The 10,331-nt window shown below is 41.4% G+C and overlaps 1 protein-coding gene across 5 annotated transcripts in view; it reads right to left on the bottom strand.

The window, feature by feature from the left end:
- Positions 1 to 729: 729 nt before the first annotated feature.
- MGAT5B (alpha-1,6-mannosylglycoprotein 6-beta-N-acetylglucosaminyltransferase B) overlaps positions 730 to 10,331 on the bottom strand; it is a 293,322-nt gene continuing 283,720 nt past the window's right edge. For 4 of the 5 annotated variants that reach the window (XM_040330118.1, XM_040330117.1, XM_040330120.1 and 1 more), the window contains one exon: positions 730 to 1,629. In XM_040330118.1, coding sequence (XP_040186052.1) covers positions 1,431 to 1,629 — 199 coding nt within the window. In that variant the 3' untranslated portion in view covers positions 730 to 1,430. The remainder of the gene's footprint in view (positions 1,630 to 10,331) is intronic. The other variant, XM_040330121.1, reaches the window with a different exon arrangement.

The following is a 10,331-nucleotide window of genomic DNA, read 5'->3' as shown; positions in this document are numbered from 1 at the left end:
GACAAGCCTGATGTGAAGGAAAATGAATGTCCTACACAAAGCCTTGACCTCTATCTTGACACCCCTGACACCTTTGGGATGAATTTAAATACTGACTCCCACTCAGGACTTCTCTCTCAACTTTAGTACCTGTCCTCTTGGATGCTCTTTTATCTAATAGGCAAAAATTCCCCCAGACAAATTCCAAAGTCTTGTGAAAGCCTTCCCAGAGCTGTGGAGGCTGTTGTAGCTACCAAGGGCAAATTGACTACAAAGGTTTCTAGTTTTTAAATGGGATGTCCAACAAGATGATAGGGGTGACAGTCAGGTGTCCAAAAACTTTAGGTCATGTAACACACCATTATCTTTAATCCTATATGTTTGGGTTTAAACATCAACCCAATAAATAAAACCTGCAGATTCCATTAAACATCTGTAGGCCATGTTCTTGTGTAGGCCATGTTCATTGTTCACCATCGTTCATTGTGCCAACTCTATCTGTACCAATACATTCTTAGATGTTTATGTGTTCACAAATAACATTGCATTTTTAGGGTTAGAGCTACAAGGAGGGTTAGAGTTAGGGCTTCGGGGAAGGATGATGTTTTAAGGCTGCAGTAGGGGTCAGTGTTAATGTTAAAGGAAAGACTGATGTGAGGACAATAAACGATGAACGATCTCTAAGACAGTCTAGTCTATAAAAGTAAAAAGTTTTTCACTTTTCAAACACTCCAGTCTAAACAGTAACAATGTTTTTCACTTTCCATTTAAATCTTTATTAACATTAGTAAAGGAAAGACGTCTATTGCTCAGCACGCTTCTTTCTGAACCCTCCAGGCTTATCCGGAGCTTCAACTTATCAGGAAAGTGCATATATTACCATAAGCACAATTTACGGCTTCAAGGCAGCAAATTGGTTACCTTCATAAAGTTCACATTTGGTCCACTTGATTTTATGTAACAGTTATTTCAACCCCTTTGTATTGTAATATTTCTGTAAAAAAAAAAATGAATGTCACAACAACTGAAGGAATGGCAGTTTCACTCCTAAGAGCCATTATAGGCAAAACACCAGACAGCAGTACTTGAGTATCTCAAGAAACTACAGTTAGAATATAGCCTTTCTCTTGAAGTATGTCAATCCGTATGTATGGGCAACCAGCAAAAGTCTGCGAATATAGGTTTGTTCTTGGATGTCTTCATTGTGCTTTTCTCCTAAAAATTCTGATGACCCCCTGCATAGTGAAAGGGCCGAACACCATAGCACAGCATGGAGATCTTCACTTGGCTTCAAAGATTCTTAGACAATGTTCTGTGTAGATGTATATATTACACAATATTGCTTTATGCTGCAGCATAAAACCCAGGACAGAAATCCAAGCCTCTAAAATGAGTTACAGGCTTGGGACCTGTAAACGTGGCTGTGACACTTCATGTAATGGGCTGATGTTTCAAGAGCAGTCTTTGCACAGAGCTACTTGTCCACGTTGGTAGTCTCTACACGGACATAGCCGACGGAACTTTGTGTTTTGTCCTGAGCAACTAAAGAGCAGTCGCTCCCTCTGCAGGTAGCATTCACGGACTTGGGGTGACACTGCAGGATACAAATGGCTCATTACAGCTTCTGTACTGTCACACTGGGCTCCAAGCCTAAGAGATAAAAAAAGTTAATAAAATTAGATATGAGTGACAGAGGGATGTGATACATATGAAATACAACAGGGATTTCCCCACTATGGCCTAAGAAACATTATTGCTTATGAATTACTACTAGCTTATCTTTAAAGTCATAAATAGTAAAGGCTGCGTTGTGGTGACACAATACTTGCAAAAAAAAAAGTGATGTGCCAATCTCTATCTCCAACTCTATCTGTACTAACACATTCTCAGATTTTTATGTGTTCACAAATAACATTGCATTTTTAGGGTTAGAGCTACAAGGAGGGTTAGAGTTAGGGCTACAGGGAAGGATGATGTTTTAAGGCTGCACTAGGGTGTACCCCTGTAACCCCTGTAAGCCTATACATCAGGGAAACTGATCATCCCTGGATATAATGTATATACATGCTCATTTATGCAGTTTTCATTTGAGTGCACTTCAATTTTTTTGAAATGTGAAACTTCTAAAGCAGTGGTTCTTAACCTGGGTTCGATCGAACCCCAGGGGTTCGGTGAGTGAGTCTCGGGGGATCGCGGAGGTCACACAAGGCCGCGGGTACAAGGCAGGGGCGGACGGGTGCCCTGGGCGATACCATTTCGTATAAGAGGGGGGGCGCAGCCGCAGGTGAAGCTCTGCCGCGGCGGCCAGCAGCACTGTACAAATTGTGTGCCGAGTGCACTCCTGCATCCGGGACTTTCCTGTCTGCTGCAGCCTGTTTACTCCCCCTATGAAGGAGTCTCTTGGTCCCTTCCAGTGACGTCACTCCACTCACGGCCGGAAGGGGGGGACTCTGAGCGCTGCGCAGAGAGCTGTGTGTCGGCGCTGCCTGTGACGAGCTAGAGAGGCAAGGACTAGTCTCGAGGAGCCTGCCTGACTAGTGGAATTTGAACCTAGCTGACAGTGTGCTAAAAAAGACTACTGAATTTGTTTAAAAGTAAGTAGAACCTGTTAAGAGCATATAATTAAATGTCTGGATTGGGGGGGAGGGGAGGAGGCTGACTGAGGTGACCAGGCACTTTTTTTAATATAAAATGGCAGATAAAAAAAATGTTTTTGTGTTATTTTAAATGAGCCTTCTCTGACTAGCAAAAACATATATATATATATAAATTGCAGCCTCACTATGCCATCACATGCAGCCTCTGTGCCATCAATTGTCGCCACTGTGCCATCACACGCAGCCACTGTGCCCATCACACGCAAAATCATATTTTATTTTTCCAATTAAGAAGGGTTTGGTGAATGCGCATATGAAACTGGTGGGGTTCAGTACCTCCAACAAGGTTAGGAACCACTGTTCTAAAGTATTGCTCTATGTGTATTTTTGTATTTTTCATGCACTGTGGTTATTGAGTATCACTGAGTGTTCCTGCATGTTGTTTCCTGGCTTGTTTGGGAGTTCTCTATTGCACATCATTCACGGCTATCTGGGAGGATGCACAGGCTCCTATTGGGTGAATTTGAGATCTGATTGAGTGCTGTCTGACCCCCTAAGTATGTGTGGTGAACACATCCCAAGCTTACGACCAGGACTGTTTTGTGCCAATGGTAAATCATGGTGACGGCGCATTATTGGTCTGGACTGCCATATCTTGTATTCTGTAGGCCCCATCATCACCCTGAAAGGTAGAGTCACTGCCAGTGACTATGTACAAATTTTGGTCGACCATGTGCAACCTTTGGTACAGACATTGTTTCCCAAAGACGGTAATGCTCTGATTCAACATCTGGTGCTGTCAAATCGTGGTTTTATAAGCATGCAGACAGTCTCTCACCTTTCCTGGGCACCGCAGTCACCAGGCCTCAATAATTTAGAGCCACTATAGTGAATTTAGGAGAACAAGGTGTGGGCTTGTTTTCCTCCTCTGGCATCTCTGCAAGAACTGGAATGATTTCTACATCTGATTCTATTATCCACCATCCAAGACTTATATTTGTCAATTCCCATGAAAAGTCAGGCCACCTTGGATGCCAAAGGTGGTCTAACACCATATTAGGTTTTCTTTTGTTTACCTGGTGTTTCCATATTTTTGTCCAACCCCTGCACAGGGAGGGTTGGTGTAGGGGCTACAGGGAGGGTTAGCATCAGAGTTACATGAAGCGTGAGTGTTAGGTTTACAGGGAAGATTGGTATGATGCTTGGTTTTAGCGTTACAGAGAGGGAGGCTTATAGGGAGGGTAAGTGTAATATTTTCAAAGGAGGGTTAGTGTCAGGATTACATGAAGGATTAGCGTTAGTGTGTAAGTTAGTTCAAGATGGTTAGGGCTGCAGGGAGTGTTAGTGTTACAGGAAATGTTTGTTTTAGAGCTATAGGAAGGGTTAGTGTGAGGGTTACAGGGAAGTTTTTTTTTGGGGCTATAGGAAGGGTTAGTATTATGCTGTCGGAAAAACCTTGGATGATTTTTCCGACGGAATTCCACTCAAGCTTAGCTTGCATACACACGGTCACACAAGATCTCTGAACTTTCGACCGTCAAGAACGCGGTGATGTACAACACTACGACGAGCCGAGAAAAATTAAGTTCAATGCTTCCAAGCATGTGTCGAATTGTTTCTGAGCATGTGTCATATTGTTTCCGAGCATGCGTCGGAATTTTGCGCGTCGGAATTGCTACTGACGATCAGATTTTCCAACAGGAATTTTTTCCGTCACAATATTTGAGATCTTTTGTTGGTGGAAATTTCAACAGCAAAAGTCCGATGGAGCATACACACGGTCGGAATTTCCGTTCAAAAGCTCACATCGGACTTTTGCTGTCGGAATTTCCGATCGTGTGTACGGGGCATTAGGGTTACAGAGTGAGGGCTACAGACAAGGTTACTGTTAGGTTCATAGGGAAGGAGGAAATCATTTTAGGGTTATGTGGAGGGTTAGTGCTAGAGATACAGGGAGGGATAATGTGAGGGTAACATGGAAGAATAATATGAGGGTTACAGGAAGGGATAATGTGAGGGTTAGTGTTAGGGCTGCAGGGAGGGTTAGTGTTACAGAGAGGACTGTTGTGAGGGTTAGCCTTAATGCTTACATGGAGGGTTAGTGTGAGGGTCACAAGCTGGTGTTAGGGTTACAGGAAGGGTTAGTGTGAGGATTACAAAGAAAGTTAGTATGAGGCTTACAGGGAAGATTAATGTTAGGGCTACAGCGATGGTTCGTTTAAGGCTTCAGGAAGAGTTAACATTAGGGTTAAAGGGAAGATTAGTGTTGGGACAACAGGGAGGGTTAGCTTTAGGGTTAAATGGAAGATTAGTGTTCGGGCTATAGGGAGGGTAATTGTTAGAACAACAAGGAAGATTAGTTTGAGGGTTAGTGTTGTTACAGGAAGAGTATGAGGTGACCTTCTGAAAGTGAAAGCCAATGTGTGAATATAACGCTTCAGTACATAATATCTGTATGTTGACTGCATTTAACCCATATCTCTGCTGAGCATTTGACTTGAATTTGTCTTCACCTTGAGTGGATAAATGTTCCCTAAAGCAGTATAAGTCCTTATGATTGTCTACCTCTGTATTTGATTTTAGAGGCTTTGAAAGCTTTGTTTCCTCTTGAAGGTTTAAGAAGTTAACAAGAAGACAGGTTTACCCAAAGCCCCTCTTCTCTCCAGGTGAAACTTAGGACGTATTTTAATTTCAATCAGATACTGTTTCTTTTCTGGCACATTCCATGGAGATGAAAAAATAAAAGACCATAACAAATCTGTTGAGATCTTGGGTAGCTTTTATTTTCAATGTAACAACCACCTTGGATTTGAGCACAAATCCTTCTGTATTCAATGTGCCTTTGAGCTATTCGTGTAACTGTTGAAATTTTACAGTGTGCTGATTTTTAACGCATGCCTACCAATAGTCAATGCTGGTCTGTAATTCTAAGGCTCTGGGTGGAATGAAATGTAAGATAATGGTGTATAACATTGCATGAAGCTGGGAATTGCCTATAACAATTACATAAGGTGGTGTATTTTTCTAATGTAAAGTGTGAGCTAACCCTTTGCATCCTTTTTCCCTAATGCTACTGTAAAAACACAGACAAGCTAATTAAATAGGGTACTGCAAACCATAACCATGATATCCAATGCAGTAGCTCGCATCCTATTTAATTTTACCTTTTATCCAAGGCTGTGAAAGCAAAAAGACAGCTGCTGATTGGTAGCACTTTTGCACACTGCTCTTTGCAGTAGGTAAGCCTGTAGGGATCATCTACCCAGTGCAGAGATGTAATTTTTTTTCCTGTTTGTCATTATGTATTACACATATGTGTATCTACTTCACTACAAACAAGTGCATAGGCAACTGGTACAGAAAACAAGCAAAACTGGCACCCTTTAATCACCATAACTGTGGTCTGAAAGCTCTAAGACAGTGGTTCTCAACTGTCACTGCCGGGCTACGCCCTCATTACCTCCGAACCTCAAGCAGATCCCCTAACTTGTCACAGTGCCTCCCAGTTAAAGAGGGAGTTCACCCGAAAAACAATTTTTAACATTAGATTGATGCTCATTTTGTCAAGGGGAATCGGGTGTTTTTTTTTCAAATCAAAGCAGTACTTACCGTTTTAGAGAGCGATCTTCTCCGCCTCTTCCGGGTATGGTCTTCGGGACTGGGCGTTCCTATTTGATCACGAGTAGCCGAAAGAAGCCGAACGTCGGTGCGGCTGTATACGGCGCCTGCGCACCGACGTTCGGCTACTTTCGGAAAATCGTGACGCGATGTATGCGACCATCGGAAGCCTGTCAATCAAATAGGAATGCCCAGTCCCGCAGCCCATACCCGGAAGCGGCGGAGAAGATCTATCTCTAAAACAGTAAGTACTGCTTCGATTTAAAAAAAAAACACCCGATTCCCCTTGACAAAATGAGCATCAATCGAATGTTAAAAATTAAGTTTTTGGGTGAACCTCCACTTTAACATACTGCCTCCCAGCCTCCCATAGTGGGCCACGATGTCCCACAACCTCTCCAAGTTTCCCTAGGCCCCTTGAGAGCTCTCAGTCTTCACAGTGCTGCCCACAGTGCTAATATTAGAGCAATGTTTTTACAAATCTCTCAAACAAACAACTGGGAGTTGATGTGTTTAATCCCAGCAGGTTCAGTGTGACCATAGCAGTTAGCAGTAGTCAAGCATACAATGATAACGCACACCAGTGTGTTCATGAATGTGCACACAAGTAATTTTCACACTTCTACGCACAGTTCAGTTGGTGTGTTTTTTTTTCCGATGGATGGGCGCATGCACTTCTTAAACATGTGATGGTGCACCCACAAGTGCAGGCCCGTGAGGTCAAACCTTTTAAAATGTTGAGCAGAAATTTTCAACCCCAATTCAAAAAATGTTGAGACACTGTAAAACCTACATAAAAACAGAATGCAATAATTTGCAAATCTCAAACCTATATTTGATTCATATTAGAAAATAGAAAACATACCAAATGTTTAAATTGAGAACTATTTTAAGAAAAAATAAGTCCATTTTGAAATGGATGGATCTCAAAAAAGTAGGGACAGGACAACAAAAAGCTGGAAAAGTAAGTGGTACCAACAAGGAAGAGCTTGAAGATCATTTTGCAACTAATTAGGTTAATTTTCAAAAGGTTAGTAACATGACTAAGTATAAAAAAGGGCATCTTAGAGAGTCAGAGTGTCTCAGAAGTAAAGATGGGTTGAGGTTCAGCAATCTGTAAAAAGCTGCATCTTAAAATTGTCAAACTATTTTAGAATAATGTTCCTCAATGTAATCTTCAGGTCCTCTAACAGCACTGCCTCAAAACAAGCATGATTCTGTGAGGGGCATCACTGCATGGTCTCAGGAATACTTCCAAAATCACTGTCTGTGGTCACAATTCACCATGCCATCCTGAAAATGCAAGGTAAAGCTCTATCAGGCAAAGGGAAAACCGTGAACATGATCCTGAAATGCTGCCATCTTCCCTAGGTCACAGCGCATTTAAAATGGTCTGTTTCAAAGGGGAAAACTATTCTGTGGTCAGAAGAATCCAAATTTTCCTTTCTTTGGTCAGTTCAAAATTCTGCATCTCTGATGGTATAGGGATGGCATTAGTGTGTATGGAATGAGCAGTTTGCACATCTGAAATAACACCATCAATGCTGAAAGATATATCCAGACTTTAAAACAGTATATGCTCCCTACCAGAATATGTATTTTTCAGGGAGGTCCTTTGCATATTTTGGCAGGACAATGCCAAACTGCATACTGCATCTATGACAACTGCATGTCTTCATAGCAGAGGAGTCCAGGTGCTTATCTGGACTGCATGCAGTGCAGACCTTTCACCAACTGAAAATATTTGGTGCGCCTTGAAATGAAAAATATGACACAGAAGACCCAGGGCTGTTGAGCAGAATCCTATATAGTGCAAGAATAGGACAACATTCCTCTTCCAAAACTCTAGCAACTGGGCTTCTCAGTTCCCAGACATTTACAGAGAGAAGAAGGGATGCTACACCGTGGTATGGCCCTGTCCCAACTTTTCTGCCACCAATTTTAAAATTCCCTTATTTTTTTCTTAAAATTATACATTTTCTTGGTTTAACCACTTTATGCCCAAGGACATCATGTGACGTCCTGGGCTTTTAGAATATCTGAATGATGCCTGCACCGTAAGATCAATCATAGCGTCAGTTCAGCCACTTGATCATTCTTACAAGCGGTGATCAGATGGTCCCCAGTCATCTCTATGACCTTTGGAGGCCCAGGCACGATGTTACGATGTCACATCTGCCCTGCAGAAGTAAACATTGCAGCGGACTTGGCTGGAAATTACGAGATAGTTTAATTTTTTGATCTCAGGTCTTTCCATCCAAGAGGACCTGTCACACACTATTCCTATTACGAGGGATTTTTACATTCTTTGTAATAGTAATAAGAGTGATAAAAAAAATGTAAAGAGAAAGTGTAAAAATAAAAAAATATAAGTAAAATAAACAATAAAAAAAATTAAAAACGTAAAGCGCCCCTGTTCCTGCATGCTCGTGCACAGAAGCGAACGCATACGCAAGTCGCACCCACATATATAAACGGCGTTTAAATTACACATGTGAGGTATTGCCATGAGTGTGAGAGCGAGAGCAACAATTCTAGCCCAAGACCTCCTCTGTAACTCTAAACTGGTAACCTGTAAAGCGTCGTCTATGAAGATTTTTAAGTACCAAAGTTCGGCGCCATTTCACAAGTGTGCGCAAATTTAAAGCATGACATGTTAGGTATCTATTTACTTGGCATAACATCATCTTTCACATTATACAAAAACTCTGGCTAAGTTTACTATTTTTTTAATAAAACAGTTTTTTTCCTAAAAAAAACGCGTTTGAAAAATTGCTGCGCAAATGCTGTGTGACGTAAAAAGTTGAAGATACAAGGCCTTCTTACCACCTGTCAAAAGCTTTCTTAAAGCGATCCCAATGCGGATTGCTCATCAGACAGCAAAGCAAGTGTAAATGAGCCCTAATAGACAGTATTACTTTCAACAGATGTTAGATTCTTCTTTTTGAATTTAGAAACCTAAAGCCGCGTACACGCGATCGATTTGTCCAATGAAAACAGACCGATGGACTGTTTTCATCGGACAAACCGATCGTGTGTGGGCCCCATCGGTGATTTTTTCCATCGGTGTTAAAAAATAGAACATGTTTTAAATTTCTCCTATGGATAAAAAAACGATAGATAAATCCGATCGTCTGTGTGGAAATCCATTGGAGAAAAATCCACACATGCTCAGAATCAAGTCGGCTCGTTGTAGTGTTTTATGTCACTGCGATTTGGCACGGTCGGAATTTAGTCTGATGGTGTGTATGCAAGACTGATGAAAGTCAGCTTCATCGGATATCCGACAAAAAAATCCTTCGGATTAGATTTCATCAGATATCCGATCGTGTGTACAGGGCTTTAAAGACATATAAATCCAAATAGTTTTGTTAGTTTTAGATATTACAGGAAGGAGTTAGAACCCTTAATTTTTTTTTATTTGCTTAAGGAGAAGATTCCCCCCACTTTATTTGTCATAGCAACCTTTGTAATCTGAATGGAAAGCTGATAGAAAATCCCAAATATCATGATTGTCACTGGAAGCGTAACTAAGGCCCCTTCCAGACGGACGGATAGAATGGTGCTTTTAGCTGCGGATTTCTTATTTTTCTACCACAGCTAAAAGCACACAATGCTTTCCTATGGCCCCATTCACACACATTGTTTAGCTGCGATTTCGTTGCATGCGGTTTGGTGCGAATAGAAAAAATAGAATTGAATGCGTCCAGGTGCGATTTAGCGCAGCTATATGCACTTAACCGCAGGTAATCGCAGTCTTTTGTGTCAACTGCGGATAGAAGTGTAAGAAAAAAAAAAAACCAACAACAGGAAGCACATCATAATAATAAAAAAAAAAGTTGCTATGGAAATGACTACCGCAGCTAAACGCGGCCGCATGTAACCGCACGTGATCGCAATGTACAAATGCAGCTAATCGCAGTGCCCAGAGCCTTGAATTTCACTGAAAATGTACGTGCTTTTAATTGCGGCAAAACTGACGTCCGTCTGAAAGGGGCCTAAAACCATAAATGCGAATAAACTATATTTTCCCTTTAATGCGTAGGTCATGGCAGTCTAATTTTACTATAGCATTGCATGCCAAAATGATTGCTACATGTGACATTTTACAATACATTTGTTTCAAGACTTTCAAAC

Source organism: Rana temporaria, chromosome 12 (genome assembly GCF_905171775.1).
Source record: "Rana temporaria chromosome 12, aRanTem1.1, whole genome shotgun sequence".
Taxonomy (NCBI): domain Eukaryota; kingdom Metazoa; phylum Chordata; class Amphibia; order Anura; family Ranidae; genus Rana; species Rana temporaria.
The sequence above is the reverse complement of the archived record's forward strand: the minus strand, read 5'-3'. Positions and strand labels throughout refer to the sequence as shown.